At 39.7% G+C, this 19,030-nt stretch overlaps 1 protein-coding gene across 5 annotated transcripts in view; it reads right to left on the bottom strand.

The window, feature by feature from the left end:
• gramd1ba (GRAM domain containing 1Ba) overlaps positions 1-19,030 on the bottom strand; it is a 360,885-nt gene that overhangs the window by 90,910 nt on the left and 250,945 nt on the right. The window contains exon 1 of one of the 5 annotated variants that reach the window (XM_055660785.1): positions 17,701-18,030. The exons of the other annotated variants lie outside the window; for them this stretch is intronic. Coding sequence (XP_055516760.1) covers positions 17,701-17,750 — 50 coding nt within the window. The 5' untranslated portion in view covers positions 17,751-18,030. Of the gene's footprint in view, positions 1-17,700; positions 18,031-19,030 lie in introns of those variants that run through there. 5 annotated transcript variants of the gene reach the window in all.

Genomic DNA, 19,030 nt, shown 5'->3' with positions numbered 1-19,030 from the left:
TTTGTCTTGGAACACTTCAAACCCATGAAGCAGGGGGGAGAAAACTCGTAAAGAGAAGAGGGGGTGGGGAAAAGCCTGGCAAGTGGTAGGCAGAATAACGTGAGGGGAGTTTGATTGGAAAATGGTTGGAGTAAGTGACAAAGGCTAGAGGTGAAATGGAGACAAAAGTGTGTCAGATAAAGCGAGAAGAGGAGGCAGCAAGTCCAGGCCAGAACATGATCATGTTGAGCAAAACTGTCTGGACTTCAAATCTCCCTGGCCTGTGCAGTTCATCATCTGAGCGAATGAACCTAATCCAACTGAAAAAATGAACTTATCCCCTATTGCACCACTTTTTCCAGTGGCAAAATATTTACAGCAACTCCATTGGCACAATGACAAATTAAGCATTGTTGCAAAAGAAAAACCTTTCATTGTATAAAATACATCACAGTGAGCAAAGTGCAGCCTATAAAACAGCCTCAGGATTTTAAGGCATTACATTAACAATTTGAAATCATCTCTCAGACAATATTGAACTCAATTGCTAAACAAAAATAAAAGAAAATTTAAGAACTTAATCAATTCGACAATCTTTTAAACATATATACCATGAATTCTGACAGACCTCCATTTAGAAAGTCCACACTTAGACAGCTGAAGCAAATTTCCACAAATACAATTTGATTGGAAGGGAAGTAAAACCAGCCACACCAATTACATGTTAATAGATTGTGTTTCAGGAGCCACTTCAAATAATTGTTTATGCATGAAAAGTATTGTTGTCAATATTCTGGTTTCCCAACACAAGAAAGTAATCTAATACGCAAAGTCTTTTTACAAATAGTACTCACTCAAATCTAAGATTGTGTTCCAAGAACACTGCATTTGATGGTAATTTTAAGAAGTGGAGTTTCTAATGCAAGACTGTGGTTAGTCACTCAACAATATGTTAAAAAGGTTGTAAACTGTGGCTATAGTAAACGCAGGGTGACGTTGTAACAATTCAGTGTGAGCTACTGCTGGGTGGGGAAAACAAGAGTAGGAAGAACCATGGGTTAGGGAGGAAGGTGTTGAAATAAATCATAAAATACCAAGACAAATCAGTTTTCAAAACAATATCCACAAGGATACATATCTGTATCCAATCCATTGTTGTGAAAGCGGTATGAACATCAACACCTCCAATTTCAGGTAGTCCTTGCTTTCTCCCTGCTTCTCCTCCCCCTCTCCAGCTCTCCCACATAGCCTATTGCCTCCGCATCTTCCTTTCTTTTTCCTCGCCTCCCCCACTCCCCGACATCAGTCTGAGGAGGGTCTCGACCCGAAACGTTGCCTACTCCTTTTCTCCATAGATGTTGCCTCATCCGTTGTGTTTCTCCAGCATTTTCTGTCTACTTTAGATTTTTCCAGCATCTGCAGTTCCTTCTGAAACATTGTTGTGAAAATGTGCTTACCCTTTCTTTCTTTACTAATAAACATTAACGAAGTGTCAATTATTTAAGTATAAAGAAAGGATTGTGCAGGAATAAACACAATGTTGTGGCAGCAAACTTTGGAGTGTTTATTGGCCTGTTCTTGATCTCAGTCATGCACTATAGAGATGGATGACTCTTGAAAGGTGTTATCTTCAAAAGCTTTCAATTTCTAGGCTCCCATTTGCGCATGTTTACCAGGGACATTCAGTCCCTTTACACCTCCATCCCCCACCAGGACGGTCTTGAGGCCCTTGAAGGACCCTACTTAAGACTCTCAGTCCAAAGCTGGGCCTGGAATCCAGGTGAGTTGGCAGCCCCGGTCTGCTAGTGGCCAGGGGAGAGGTAAAGATCTGCAGAGTCAATGGTTACAGTGGTTATGGTGGCTGGAATACAGGTCAGGGTCAGCGGCGGTGGCAGGCACAGCCCGTCCGCAGTAGGGGAGGTGGTGCAGGCCAGGGATGGCGTGGGCAGCCGGGGCTATAAGTGGTAGGGGAGGCAGTGCCAGCCATGGGTCGGCAGCAATTGGCATGTCTGCCCTCAACAACCAAAATCTGTTATAAAGAAGTCCATTAAAATAAGGGTTTACTGTACATCCTCCCACCTTGCCTCTTGCTAAGATGCTATCCCCCTACACTCAATTTTCCAGTCTCCACCACATCTGCTCCAAAGATGAGGCTTTCCATTCGAGGAAATCTGAGGTGTCCTCTTTCTTTAGTAAATGTGGCTCTCATGGATGGATCCCTTACCCACGTCTCCTTAATTCTGCTCCCACTCCCCTCCCTCCCAGATGAAACAAGGATAGAGTTCCCCTTGTCCTCACCTTTCATCCCACCAGGCCCCGCACCCAACACATCATTCTTCGACATTTCCCTCACCTCTAACGTGATCACCACAGTCACATGATTAAGTAGTCTAGCACGTTGTGTCTTTCTTTTGAAGATGGTGTTATTTTCCAGGCAAAAACTGGGAAATCACAGATCTCTTCATTTTAATTAATCTAACTAGCAATTAGGTCATAATACTGCTAGTCACTACACCCTTCTGGCACAATTGAACCACAACTTTCATTCAAGGTCAAAGTGAAGTGATTAAAAGAGAAAAGCTTGAAGCATAACAGATTTTCAGAAGGCCTGCTTGTGTTTCAACTTAGTAAGACCACAGGTTAGCAAAACAGTTAGTTTCTGAGCCAAAAACATCAACTAGTACATTGTCAAAATAGTAATATAATTTAGAGTTGTACAATTAATAATAGTCTGAATAACTTTGGCATAGATCCAAAATTAACTTAGAATAATAAAATTAATTTAGAATAATACAATTAATAATAGTCTGAATAACCTTGGTGTAGATCCAAAATTAACAAATACCACCTCTTCTTCAAAGTGAAAATACCATAAATACCATAAATAACAGAACTGAATTGTTGATTAAGTATGAAGTATTAGGGCATAAGATGAATTATACTGAAATAATAAGTTCAAGTTCACATTTATTGTCACGTGCACCGATTGCTACAGTGAATTTTGAGTTACCGTACAGCCATACGAATAAAAATAACACAATACACAATAGAATTTAACATAAACAATAATGAGATACACACACACATTTTTTTGAAACTGTAGTTCTGATGACTGAAAGTACACCTGATAAAAAGATGTTGCCCTCCTGACAAGTTTCTCCATCTATATTGATAGTACTAATCCAGATCACATTAGCAGCGCTATTTATTATCATTTTTAAAAATTGTTTGAATAGGAGAGGGAACTGATCAACTAACTTGTTAACATCTAGGAACATTTTCAACTTACTCTCACAAAGAATAAGATATCTGTAATGTGAAGCCTGGGTATATGGAAATGCATTCATTCTTTGCAAGTCACTTATGTGCCCTTTTGTTGCCTTAAGATTACAATGAGTTCACAGCCAGCATATTGGCACTTTGTGAGATGATTACGTGATTTCTGGCACCTGATTGTGTCACTCTAAGCAACATGACTAATAAAAAATATATATTTTAAATAGATATGACAAATCTGTGCAAATGAATATTGGCTAAACTTCTTCAAGTACAGTGAAGAATTATTAAGATATAATATCCAAAGACATAAGCACTGTGGACCACTACACCACTTGAAACAGATATATTTTTAGTTCAGTTTAGAGATACTGCACGGAAACAGGCCCTTTAGCCCACCGAGTCTGCACCGACTAACGGTCCCCGCACATTAACACTATCCTACACACATTAAGGACAATTTACACTTACACCAAGCCAAATAATGTACAAACCTGTACATCTTTGGAATGTGAGAGGAAACCGAAGATCTCAGAGAAAAACCAACGCAGTCATGAGAACAAACTCCGCACTGAGAGCGCCCACAGACAGGATCGAACACGGGTCTCTGGTGCTGTAATACCCCTGTTCCATTTAGGAAACCTGAACGGACACCTCTGGAGACTTTGCGCCCCACCCAAGGTTTCCGTGCGGTTCCCGGAGGTGCAGGTGGTTCCTGGAGGTTGCAGGTAGTGGAAGCAGGTAGGGAGACTGACAAAAACCTCTGGGAACCGCACGGAAACCTTGGGTGGGGCACAAAGTCTCCAGAGGTTTCCGTTCAGGTTTACTAAGTGGGACAGGGGCATTAGGCAACAACTCTACTGCTGCCCCCCCCCCCCCCCCCCCCCCCGTGCCACCTACTCAGGATATGTTTACCATTGAATAATTATATATTGTATAAGCAAATATCAACATATCTGTTTTCAAGCCATTGTTTTTGATAGGTGGCACTTCCTTCACAAACCAGCAAATTTGATTGAGGAGTTTAGCAAAATATAGCAGCAATGTATGTTAAGTGGTCCAAAGTACTTCCTTCATGACACATTCTATCCTGAAGATTCTCCACTTTATTTGGAGAAGTTTAAAGGCATAAAAATCCACTAGTGTGCCTGAAAGAAAATATTCAGGCATCCTAAACCTAGACTCTAAGCAGATGCATTTTACAGAACTAAAAATTGATGGCATAATTAAAAAGCACTACAGTGCAATTCACAATTGGTAATACAATTCAAAGGAGGGAAGTGCAAGCATAAAATGGAAATTGAGGGCTATTAATGCCTTGATGGGGCTATCATCCATTCCTACACCAGATCATTTGCATCTCTGTGACCTGGTCTGCTACATTTGACCTGTAACTAAATAGCTTTGATGCTGGTGCCAATATGCAAATATTCCACTTTTGACACCGCTATTCTGCACGAGTTTGAACCACATAAAAGTAAGTTGGAAAAAGCACGTTTTATGATTCTTGAATGTAATTCTTCACAACTAATGAACACTGTACTGTTTTACAGTTCACAGCTGAAACATGTTTGCCTTGGCTTGAATGTGCCGTACATGGTGTATAAAGTACACACTGTATGAATAGTACCTAAAAATAGCTTTATTCATTAGCTTGTTGTCAACGTACTCTTGGCTCATTATGGAAATCCATAATGTAAAAGCGTGACCTTGTAGCTTTGTCAATTCTCTTTTGTTCCGAGTTCAATTATATTCTTTTCGGAACAAATGGAAACAAAATTAAAATGACTGGATTCAGCTCAAGTGAATATCTTGCACAGTCTGTTAATCTACATAAACCTTTTATGTACAAAACCGTTCTATCCAAATGTACCACTTTAATTAATGCCTACATTCATCTCCTTTGCCGGAAGTGAATGACTTTGCATCCATGTTTTTCAACTAAAAAGCAGCTTTCAATTCCATGAAGATATATTCAACTGTACACATATCTGTACAGAAATACCATACAGAAATGTCCATTTACCCAAAGTCTTACTATGTAGACGTTAGCAAGTGTAACCATATAAAGGAAGATTCCAACCTAATTCATAACAGAAGAGAAATCCAAATCAACCATTGTGAATCTGAACATGGAACAACAGCATCAGAAACCCTATGGCAAAAACACTGCCAATGAAGTGTGTGGTGAAAGAACCAACTCTATCCATCCGGCATGGACTCATTTAATCAGGCGTTTTTTTGAATCTACAATAATTGTCCTAAATGGCCAAGAAGTTAGTGGTGAGATATTCTAACCAACAACCGGTGGTGATATACCCACAATGCTGTCAAGGAGATATTTCCAAACAGTATATTTTGCAGAGAAGGAATGGTAATGCATTTCCAAGATAGGATGGTGTACAATTTAGAATGGGACATGCAAGTGGTGGTGGTGTTCCCATGTACCTGAAGCTGCAGCTTTGCATGGCTCTACAGGGCATGGATTCATGGATCTGTGAGGTGCAGGCAGAGTGACGAGGGGGTAAACTACAGTGCATTTTCTAGACAATACACATTGCTACCATTGTTTCCTGGAGACAGATGTGGCACCAATCAAGCATGCTGCTTTGTCCAAGATGATGTTAAACTTCTTGAGTATTAGTTGGGGCCATACTCATCCAGGCAAGTGGAGAGAACTCTATCACATTCATCATTTATGTTTTTTTATTTTCCAGAAAGCCGAAGTGTCAGGAGATTAGTCACACAGCACAGGATATCCAGACTTTATCTGCTTGTGCAGCCACAGTATTTATGCTGGCCCAATTGAGTTTTTGGTCAATGATGATCCCAGGATTGTTGTGATACAGGACTCGTCAATGGTAATGCCAGTGATAATGAACAATAAGTGGTCAGGCAATTTCATTTTGCAAATGGTCCTTTCAATGCATGAATGTTATTTGCCACATTGACCCAGTGCCTGGGCATTTCATAGATCATGCTGTTTTCAGTCATGATCCGACTCATTTTGTGAGGAGTTGCAGAAATATATGAATAGTGTGCAATCAACAGCAAATATCCTCATTTCAGACCTTATGATGGCAAATATTGAAGAAGCAGTTGAAGATAATTGGGCTGAGGACCTTTTCCTGAGGATCTCCTGCAGTAATATCCTGAACCTGGGTTGATTAACCTCCAACAACCGCCTCAAACATCTTATTGTATGTGAATTATAACTCCCATCATTTCAGTGTTTGCCCTTGTATGCCCAGACTACAATTTCACCATGGTGTTACCTGGTCAAATACTGCTTTAATGTCATTCTCACCTTACTTCTGGAATTAGGCAGAATAAAAATGAGTGGCTCTGGCAAAAATCAAGCTGGGAAATGGTAAACAGATTATTGGCAAGTTAATACAACTTTATTGCATTGTTGATGACACCCACTGTCACTTTGCTAATAATTTGAGGGGAAGCTGAATAGCCAGATTACATTTGTCCTGCTCTTTGTGAACAGGACACAAAATCAATTGCTGGAGTCTGAAGAAGGGTTTCGGCCCGAAACGTCGCCTATTTCCTTCGCTCCATAGATGCTGCTGCACCCGCTGAGTTTCTCCAGCAATTTTGTGTACCTTCACAAAATCAATTTTCCACATTGCCTGCAGAGGTCAGTGTTGTATCTCACTCACTGGAATAACATGGCCAGAGGTCTGGCCTGTTCATGAGCACAGGCCTAGAGTATTACAACGGGAAATAGAGTGTAGAAAAGGTCACGTTTAAACTAACAGGGCAGGGGGATGGGACCCAATGCAAGGAGAAAGAGGGCCATAAAAGGAGGACAGAAGCAAAAGGTAGAAGGGAGATAAGAAAAACAAACCTGAAAGCTTTGTGCCTTAATGCAAGGAGCATTAGAAATAAGGTGGATGAATTGAATGCGCAGTTAGTAGTTAAGGGATATGATATCGTTGGAATTACAGAGACATGGCTACAGGGTGACCAAGGCTGGGAGATAAACATGCACGGGTATTTGAAAATCAGGAAGGATAAACAGAAAGGAAGAGGAGGAGGAGTGGCATTGCTGGTTAAAGAGGAGATTAATGCAATGGCAAGGAGAGATACTAGCTTGGATGCTGTAGAATCAGTATGGGCAGAACTGCAAAATAGCCAAGAGTAGAAAAGGCTTGTTGGAGTGGTATACAAACCACCAAGCAGCAGTAGGGAGATTGGGGATAGCATCAAGCAGGATATTAGGGATGCGTGAAGCAAATGTACAGCGGTTATCATGGGTGACTTTAACCTACATATAGATTGGGCCAACCAAATTGGTAACAGTGCTGAGGAGGAGGATATCCTGGAATGTATACGGGATGGGTTTTTAAACCAACATGTAGAGGAACCGACTGGAGAGCAGACCATCCTAGACTGAGTGTTGTACAATGAGGAAGGATCAGTTAGCAGTCTTGTTGTGATAGGCCTCTTGGGCATAATATGGTGGAATTCTGCACTAGGATGGAGAGTGACATGGTTAATTCAGAGACTAGGGCCTGAACTTGAATAGAGGAGACGTTAAAGGTATGAGACAGGAATTGGCTAGGATAGACAGGCAAATTCTGTTGCTCAACATAAAATATCTCCTGCATAATTGCCTGTCATCAGTACACATCCAAATGAAAACCATGCCACAAACCTCAATGGCGTTTTGGTGCAAGTCACATCAATGCAGCACACCAATGCCTCTACATCTGAGGAAATTCTGCATGTCTCCAATGACTCTTAACAATTTCTACATATATACACTAGAAGGCTTACTGTATAAGAGAGCTTTCAGCACCTAGTCTTTCCTCCAGTTTCATCACCTTTGGAAACTTTTATTGCTGTTTGTCAACATGAAGACCAAAGTTGTGCCAATGAAAGTCAAAGACGCCGTTATGAGACTGAGAAACAAGAATAAAACTGTTTGAGACATCAGCCAAACCTTAGGCTGTTCCAATCAACTGTTTGGAACATCATTAAGAAAGAGAGCACTGGTGAGCTTATTAATTGCAAACAGACTGGCAGGCCAAGGAAGACCTCCACAGCTGATGACAGAAGAATTCTCTCTATAATAAAGAAAAATCCCCAAACACCTGTCTGACAGATCAGAAACACTCTTCAGGATCAGATGTGGATTTGTCAATGACCACTGTTCGCAGAAGACTTCAAGAACAAAAATACAGAGGCAAACCGCTAGTGAGCCACAAAAATAGATGGCCAGGTTACAGTTTGCCAAGAAGTACTTAAAAGAGTAACCACAGTTCTACAAAAAAAGGTCTTGTGGACATACTAGACAGAGATTAACTTATATCAGAGTGATGGCAAGAGCAAATTATGGAGGAGAGAAGGAACTTCCCAAGATCCAAAGCATACCACCTCATCTGTGAAACATGGTGGTAGGGGTGTTATGGCCTGGGCATGTATGACTGCTGAAGGTATTGGCTGGGTCCTGGCAAAAGTGTTGGAAAGACTGGAGGAAAAACTAGGTGCTCAGAGCTCTCTTATACCTGCATTAAGGAGACAATTAAACACAACTGAGTAATTACCAACACCTGTGAAGCCTTGTGTTCGAATCATTATAGTGCCTTGAAATGGGGGGGGAGGGCACTGTATGTATAAGCACTGCTGTAATTTCGACATGATGAAACCAAAATGTGTAAAAACCTTTATTAAAATCTGACAATGTGCACTTCAATCACATGCGATTTTTTTTTCTATTAAAATCTCAAATTGTGGTGTACAGAGGCAAATAAATAAAAGATGGGCCTTTGTCCCAAAATTATGGAGGGCACTGTATAAGGCCTCCGAGCCATTCACCTATATCCCATTGTGGGCAATAGATGGCTCTGGAACTGATGCTTACAATGCTAAGAACTATATTTTGAAGTCTATATTTTCACGTGCTCTATCTATTTTACTTGAGTTTGACGATTGTATATCTCATTTATTTGGATAGCAGGCAAAACAAAGTTTTAACTGTACTTCGGTACATGGGAAAATAATAAACTAAACTCGGGTTCTTTGAGGTCAAATCAGTCTACCACCACTTTACTACTCAAGTAAGCCAAGCCCTTTAAATTTTCACACATTACTGATTTATAAAACTTGATTTCCTATTGATTATTATACAGTGCATTCAGAAAGTATTCAGACCCCTTCACTTTTTCCACATTTTGTTATGTTACAGCCTTATTCTAAAATGGATTAAATTCATTTTTTTTAATCATCAATCTATACACAATACCCCATAATAAAAAAGCAAAAACAGGTGTTTAGAAAGTTATTAAAAATAAAAAGACCTGTTTTTGCATTTATATTATGATGTATTGTGCGTAGATTGATGATGAAACAAATGAATTTAAACCATTTTAGAATAAGGCTGTAACGTAACAAAATGTGGAAAAAGTGAAGGGGTCTGAATACTTTCTGAAAGCACTGTACTTCTAATTTCTTGAAACTTTTTTTTCACAGAAACCCATTTGTAAAATTGTTGCTCTGTGTTTATGTTCTCTTCGTGGACGATGCAAATAGAATATAATAAATTTATGTAGACTAATGATTTTGAACATGTACTTAAAAGTTTATATATTTTAAATATAAGAATAGCAGATATATTAATTAAAAATCTATGTTATCATATCCATTGAACAATATTTTCTTTGTCATTTATCCTGCTTCATCTAAAAAAGCATATAGCCACAAGATGGCATGTCATGTCAAGAAAGATGATTCAATATTATTTTTCAAATTTAGGATTGTTTTCTCCCTTGTTGCGATCTTTCCCATACAACCCCGATACATGTTTGAGATAACATTTACAAATAAATCCAAAGAATCCAATGATCTACATCCCCAACAATAACCTGAGCATTTACTATCTCTGCTGTGACCTCTTTCAAAGAGAATGCTATGGAGATAATGGATACTTTAAATATCATCCTTTTCTAGAATTATCCTACTGAAGGATAGTAAATATGACTCCATTATTTCAGGAAGAAATGAGAAAGAAATCTGGGAACTACTGACTTAGCTTGGTAGGGAAAATGCTGGACAGTATCATGTGTAATATAACAAAAGAACAGCTTATAAAACATAATACGATTGAGCAGAGACATCATGAAGGAATGGAAAAAGAGACATGTGACTAATATATAGTTTTTTGAGGATATCAGCAGTGGAACTGATAACAAGCAACCATGAGTATGGTTATATGGTTTATATTTTCAGAAAGCTTATGATAAGGATAAGGTCAATCAACAAAGTTGGAACCACAGGCAACACTGACATTGTTTTTTGGGCAGAAAGCAAAAAATGAATTATGGATCTTTCTCATGTTGGCAATTTGTGGCCATCAGCTCTCAACACCCTATTTCAAGGATTCAGCTATTTCAAGGATTTCAAAATCCAAATGTCATAGTTCCAAGTGGAGGCTCAGTCATTAAGTTAATTCACAACAGAGACTGTTAGATTTCTGGAAATAACGATAATTAAGTGAAATAGGGACAGTGCAGTAAAATGGTCCTGAGGTACAAGACTCGTTGTGTACTTGATGAATGGTAGAGAAGCCATGAAGTGCCAAATCACCTATTCCTACTATTCATTATGTTCATGTCATCAGTACATGTTTGTTGAATGTTCAGCTTGAACATGATAGTATATTTCGTAATACAATCTATCAAAGCCAAGTGTTGGGATGGTTATTCACATACAATTTTAGCAACATATATACATCTGAAATTGAGCTGCAAATAATCTGATCAATGCAAAGTCTGCAGCATTAATATAAGCTTTAAACATGAGCCTAAAAAATATTTTTTACTGCCTGGCAAATGTCATAATATCTTTATTCTTTCCTGCAATACAACATGATGGTATGACAGTGGGTGTATGAATTTAGGGGCATTCTAAGATCAAGGCTTATATAGGTTTTTTTTAAATCTAGGTATATTGTAATTGCTTTTTGTGTATAGATGCAATTGTTTTTTTTCTCAGATTTATTCAATTCGAATCAGTATTAACTATTTGAAATTTCAGGTATGCATACAATGATAAAGAAAAATTCCAGACATCAAGACTAATATCATATGCACCTTTTATCTAAAAAATTATTAGAAAACAACAATGGATCCAAAAACACCCACCATTATTAGCCAATTAAAAACCTGGCGATTTGAGAGGAAATACAAGTATGCCACAAGTTCTGTTTTACCACAAATTACTGGAGAGGCCATACAATTGTTTGAGTTCTACTGTTAATACAAATACACTTTACGACACAATTTAATGGTAAGGATGTGCTTATTGGTCTGGATATCTCATTCTATTTTAGAGTCTCTGAAAAGGAACAGTAACGTCATTGAGCGGGTGAGGCAGCATCTATGGAGCGAGGGAAATAGGTAACGTTTTGGGTCAAGACCCTTCTTCCGACTGATGTGAGTCACATCAGTCTGAAAAAGGGTCTCGACCCGAAACGTTGCCTATTTCCTTCGCTCCATAGATGCTGCCTCACCAGCTGAGTTACTCCAGCATTTTTGTCTACCTTCGATTTTCCAGCATCTGTAGTTCCTTCTTAAACAGTAACATGTCATTGTTCACTGTCTGACATGTCACTCTGGCATATACTAAATTGGCCTTTCCTTTTTTTTATTTTACATTTTTAGGTTATTTAACATAGACCATGGAACAGCACAGCACATGAACAGGCCTCATAGCCCACAATATCTGTGCTGAACACGATACCTTGGCCAGCTCTCATCTGCCGGAACAGAATCCATATCCTTCCATTCCCTGCATATCCATATGCCTATCCAAAAGCCTATTAAATGTCACCATTGTAAATGTTTTAACTACCGACCCTGGCAGTGCATTCCAGGTACTCACCACCCTCTTTATAAAAAAATTGCCCTGTACATCTCCTTTAAACTTTGTTCCTTTCACCTTAAAACTATGCCCTCTTGTATTTCTTCCTTTATTTGCGTTAAATTGCTATCTACTTTAACTGTATTCTTTGAGGCAAAGGGTTCTGTTTCTACATTCTAAAATGTCATCAAGGCCGTTGACGATAGGTCCCGATATTTAGATGCTCACAGTTATTCTGTTATGCTTGCTATGCCTTTATTAATTAGTACGGTGGGAATAATTTCACCACGTCAACTATATGTCAAATGCAGACAAATCAGACTTGCATTGGCGGGCATCTTAGTCGGCATAGACAGGTTGGGCTGAAGGTCCTGCTTCCTCTATGACTTTAGTAACTCAAACATGTTATGTACTGTCATCTCGTATATCAGAATTTTATTAAAACTGCAATCTGTGATACCAAGTCCAAACAAAGCATGGATCTCCCATTTACACAAAACCTTCAGTGATCCCATGCTATTAGTTTGGTTTAGAGATACAGCGCAGAAACAGGCCCTTCGGCCCATGCCGACCAGTGATCACCGCACGTTAACACTACCCTGCACAATCTAGGGACATTTTTTACATTTACCAAGCCAATTAACCTACATACCTGTAGGTCTTTGGAGTGTGGGAGGAAACAGAAGATGTCGGAGAAAACTCACGCAGGTCACGGGGAGAACATACAAACTCCGTACAGACAGCACTTGTTCTCAGGATCGAACCCGGGTCTCCGGCGCTGTATTCGCTGTACGGTAGCAAGCAACTCTACCGCTGTGTCATCGTGAACGCCCACTTTCTTGTCAACTGGGACCCACCTCCCAACTAGATTCTGCCAATCACCTACACACAAGCGGAAGCTTACAGTACCAACTCACACATCTTTGTGAATCTGGGAAGAAACCCATGTGATGTCCATGGGATGTCAGGACTGTCTTATGAAGAATGGGATGTCAGGACTGTCTTATGAAGAAAGACTGGATAGACTTGGTTTATACCCTCTAGAATTTAGAAGATTGAGAGGGGATCTTATAGAAACTTACAAAATTCTTAAGGGGTTGGACAGGCTAGATGCAGGAAGATTGTTCCCGATGTTAGGGAAGTCCAGGACAAGGGGTCACAGCTTAAGGATAAAGGGGAAATCCTTTAAAACCGAGATGAGAAGAACTTTTTTCACGCAGAGAGTGGTGAATCTCTGGAACTCTCTGCCACAGAGGGTAGTTGAGGCCAGTTCATTGGCTATATTTAAGAGGGAGTTAGATGTGGCCCTTGTGGCTAAGGGGATCAGGGGGTATGGAGAGAAGGCAGGTACGGGACTGAGTTGGATGATCAGCCATGATCATATTGAATGGTGGTGCAGGCTCGAAGGGCCGAATGGCCTACTCCTGCACCTAATTTCTATGTTTCTATGTTTCTATGTGATCACAGGGAGCACGAGCAAACTCTACACAGTCAGTAGCTAAGGTCTGGATTGAACCTGGGTCTCTGTCGTAGCAAGGCACCTGCCAATGTGCTGCCCATATATAAATCTAAATGTAGATTTGTAGACAAAAAATATATAGATTTTTTTTTCTGTAACAAAATATAGAATAGCAGCATGTCAAAGATGGAGCTGATTGGACTTAGCACAGTTTAACAAATGTGGCCTAAATATAACATAATTCAACATAAATCATTGCTCTCAATTAAATTGGAGTGGTCGATCTAAAAAAAGAAAATGACGCAACTCTCAAATTTAATATGGAGAATGCAACTAACTGTCATATTTGACACAAAGTGCTGGCATAAATCATAGTCGTATATAAAATTATGATACATAGATAGGACAGACAGTATCTCTGGAGAACATGCATAGGTGATGTTTTGGGTTGGGATCCTTCTTCAGACTGATGAGAAGAAGAGGCAGGACAAAACATCGAAGGTCATAGCTGGACACAAGCAAGGGGGGTTTGAAGGGCAGATGGTTGGAACAAAGGCTAGAGAGTAAAGCAGAAGGTGTGGTCAGCACAGTGGTGGGGGAAGGAAGGGGGAGTGTGGAGTAAAAAGGGGATGTTAGAGGTTACCAAAAATGTTGAGATTTTTTTTATAATTCTTTATTAATGCAACAACACTGATATAGACTCAAACTTTCTCATGGTTGCTTATCTCCAGTCTTCAGGAGATCTGAACACCCTCAGTTCCAGAAACAGGTCAATAAATACGCACAATTGACACAAAATACTAGAGTAACTCAATGGGACAGGAAGCATATCCGGTGAGAAGGATTGGGTGACGTTTCAGGTTAAGACACATCTTCAGGCTAGTCAGGGGAAAGGGTAAAGAGATATAAACAGTGATACAGAGGTATGGAACAAATGAAAGAAAGACATGCAAAAAAGTAACAATGATTATGGAAACAGGCCATTGTTAGCTGTTTGCTAGGTGAGAACCTGGTGTGACTTGGATGGGGGGGGGGAGAGAGGTGGAATGGAGAGAGAGAGAGGGAGTGTAGAAGTTACTTGAAGTTAGAGAAATTTGGATAGAGTGGATGTGGAGAGGATGTTTCCACTAGTGGGTGAGTCTAGGACCAGAGGTCATAACCTCAGAATTAAAGGGCGTTCGTTTAGGAAATAGATGAGAAGTAATTTCTTTAATCAGAGGGTGGTGAATCTGTGAAATCCTTTGCCACAGAAGGCAGTGGAGGACAAACATCAATGGATATTTTTGAAGCATAGTTATTTAGATTCGTGATTAATATGGGTGTCACGGGTTATGGGGAGAAGGCAGGTGAATGGGGTTAGAAGGGAGGGATAGATCAGCCGTGATTGAATGGTGGAGTAGACTTGATGGGCCGTATGACCCAATTCTGATCCTTTACTTAATATTTTGAACTAAACCTGACACCTGAGATGGAAGGAATTTCATTTAGCTACACTGATATCCATCTTCAGTACAAAACTCTAAAATATAGTTGCAGCTAAAGATAACAATATCTGCTGACAGTAAAGTTTGCCATTAAACACTAAAATATTGCTCACCTGAAATAACTGAAGTATTTTGTTGATAACAATATTGGAATTTCTACTCCAGAAGAAAGCAATTAAGACTGGAGGAGACAAATGGAAAATTGAGCCACCCTTGGCTTGTGGAACATCAATATTCTCGTTAAATAAATAGCAATGCGTTTCAGGACATTTCATGTCTACTTCGTTATATTCTGTGAACTAGGGAGACTATCATAGTTTCTGTCAACTAACTTGACATCATTTTCCAAATATCATAAAGTAAAACAAAAGGCTGAGTTTAGAAACGTTTTGCTGCTACCGATACAGCATAAAATATATAATATAAACATCTTACTATGAAACATGTTGCATGGGCAAACATTTGTAAATGAAACTGCTGCTAAACTTTATAATCAACAGCCCCGTACCTGGTTTATACCCAAACGTTAGTAGTGTCATTTACATAAAATGAGAAAAACATTTCAGATGTGTCAGCACATTTAAGGTATATAAATGCAATGCACAATTTAAATCAATTTAACAGGTTAACCAATGGCAATACCTTGGTACAGAAAAATTACCAGTGGAGAATAGGATTGAAAAAACTACCACGGAACAAACATTTTTTAAATGGCTTGGTAGATGCTTTCAGTTGCCATCTTAATTTCACCATGTCTTAAAGGGCCTGTCCCACTAGGTGATTTTTTAGGCGACTGTCATAGTCGTAGCAAGTCGCCGAAAAACCGGCGACTAGACTAATGGGCCTGTCCCACTTAGGCGATTTTTTAGGCGACAACCTGCGACTAGGACAATGGAATTCACCGGAAGTCAGCACCGGCGACAACCTACGTCATCCTGGCGACAACCAACGACAGCACCTACGTCAGGAGAAGACAAGCTACGACAAGTCTACGGTCGCCGACTGTCACCGAAAAGTTTTGAACATTTCAAAATCCAGCGGCAACCAGAAAAACGCTACGACTCTTTGGGCGACTGAGGAGATAACTCACGACCATACAGGCGACACCCCAACGACAGCCTAGTCTCCGGCCTAAAAATTCGTCTAAGTGGTGTAGTGCAAATGAAATGTCAAACATAATCAACATGTTAAGTTTTAACAATTCACAGCTACAGTTACCATCATATCTTCAGATTATTCCAATATCTTCCTACATAAAAACACCACTATGTTTGCACAGGCCATTTTCGGAAGTATGGAGTTCTGACTCATTTCTGAAGTTTGCAAAATTCTTTCAGCTGACAGACATGGTCAGGTAGCAGATTTAACAGTCAAATTACTTGCATCCCATTTTGCACGACTATTGCACGTTATGCACCATGCATGTTAATGTGCAGGTCTGCTATAATGTATCTATAAGTTGTCATTTTCTGCTCAAATAGAAACAACATACCTTGGAAGGACAATGCCATTGCTAAATATTTGTAAATCAAGATGCAGTGGATTCTGGATCAAGATTGGCAACAGTTACAACCTGCTCTCTTTCATGCGATTGTCACCACCAATGTTGATTTTTGGCTGGAAACCTTCAATTAGGTGTGCAAAAGTTTTTGCGTGGAAGCCCGCTTGGTAAACTGAGAGCTGTCAATCGATGACATTTACTATTTTGGTCCTGGATATGCAACAGGCCATCTCCAGAGAGATTGGCTTGTAAAATGTACAGCTTTAGCTTCAGTGAAAGACACAACACTTCACGACACAACATTAAACTATTTATTTGCTACTTATTTATAAGCACAATGCATTAAGGTGTTTACAAATGAAATGCTAATAACTCAAATACAATTTTTAGATAAATGCATGCAAAATCTGTTTGGGATGCTACAAAATCTGTTCTTGGAGATAAGCAAGGGTTAACTGCATGCATCAGGATAAATGAGAGACGACCACACGAAGCTCAAAACTGCAGTGCACACTGTCTCTTCAGTGACCCTTACTGAGATTTTAAATAAAGGATGTTATTTGGTGTCTTAGGATTAAAGATCATGATACATACTGGGAAGACATATGGACAATGCTCTGCATTGCATGCAGCACTGGTTCGAACTCCAGTCCTTGATGCCAGCCAGCCCCTGCACCCACGTATGACGCATTCAGAATTGAGCGTTCTTTTTATGTGCAGAGTTCAATTTAATTTCTATGAAAACACAGAGATAGCACGGTGAATAAATCAACCGCACTACATCTTAATGAGAGGAAAAATAACAATGCACCACGTAACTAGGCCTCAGGATTACAAGTGAAATCCTTCCCTCCTCCCCCAGTCTCCCTTAAAGACCTTAGAATTAAATCGCTTTCATAAACATGCCTGGAAAACAAAAGACAGCAATAATCCAGAAACCACTACTAGACAGACAAGCAGTTTTAAAGAATTTGAGCCCTACTATTGATTCTTGCTGAAATTAATACAAGAATTCTAACTGGTCTGTCTTCCATTTGCTAGAAAAATATTTAAATAATGAAAAAAAGCTTTGGGACCTTTTTTACCACAACAAAAAAATGTTAAAATATAGCCTAAGCAGCGACACTAACCTGGAAGCCATTAAGAACAGCGGCACGCTGACAAGCACCGAGAGCTTCATTCATACATTCACGGTCTGTGAGGAGGTGGGAGGATACTCACCTCCACTACCAGCTCAAGACCTGATTTAAAGAAGTCAAAGCCTGTTTTTGAATAGAAAATTCGGCAATGTAAGCAACCCACTCAGGTACTCTTCGATCATTGCTCTATTTTTGCTGTTTTTCCAGTCCTGTTCCTCACACACAAACACACACACAAAGCACACACCGGTTCATGCTGTTTTACAAAATGCTGCTGCTTGGTGCAGTCTGCCAGTTGTTGAATTATTCATGTTCCTCATGAATGGAGGTGACATCATTCGGTTTGGGCCGGTATGGCTGCATGTCCACATCAATGCTAGCTCAACCAATCTGCCTCATCAATGGCATTACTTCAAGACCCTCCTTCGCTGTTTTTAACCATTGCAAACCCAAACACGGTAATAGCCCAATAAGGCAATTACCTGGTTTCTGGAATTTTCTAATAGATAGCTCACAGTCTATTTTGTACACACTGGCAATATAATTACAATATTCCTTTCCTAAATTGCTGCAATGTCCCATATTTTATTCTAAATATAAAAGTTTGAAGATATAGATGGGGGGGGGGGGGGGGGGTTGTGTCCAAGAGAAAACAAAAATCAGAATCAAAAATAGCCATAACGTGAAGCAGCATCATCTGTGAAGAATGTGACAAGAAAGGCAAATTTAACAGAAAATTAATTGTGTGCTGATTTTTTTTTCCCATGAGAGTAAAATTTTAAAACTGCATTAAATAAAAGCAATTTAATATATCTAATATATATTAAATAGCATTCAATGAAACAGTAGAACATTAATCACTAGAATGGGAAAAAACAGCTATGGTCAAGGAAGCTACTGGCAAAAGGATAAAAACACTCATGTGAAAGGGGTTTTAACCTCTGAAGAGTCAAGAGTGTTTTATTGTCATATGTCCCAGATAGTAGGACAATGAAATTCTCGATGTCTCCTTCACCGCCACGGTCTCGATGCCTCCTTGATAGCCGTGTAAAACCCCAGCCGGGGTATTACGGTTAGAAGCCCGGATCAGAAAAAGCGGAACGTTAATTTAAATGCAGCCCTTCCCATGATGTCACTCGAAGCTCGTGGAATATTCTGTGTGTGAAACGGGCGCCGACCCGAGCCATCGTGGCCGCCCACCTCATTGTGACGTCATCAGTCGAAGCTTGAAAGGCAGTTTTGTCTTATTTTAAACTTTAAACACCAATGTCGTGAAATATAGCATCAAATCTTAAGTGCTCACTGCTTAGAGGGGAGAAAT

The sequence above is a fragment of the Leucoraja erinacea genome, chromosome 32 (assembly GCF_028641065.1).
Source record: "Leucoraja erinacea ecotype New England chromosome 32, Leri_hhj_1, whole genome shotgun sequence".
NCBI lineage: Eukaryota > Metazoa > Chordata > Chondrichthyes > Rajiformes > Rajidae > Leucoraja > Leucoraja erinaceus.
This window is presented reverse-complemented; position numbering and strand designations above follow the sequence as displayed.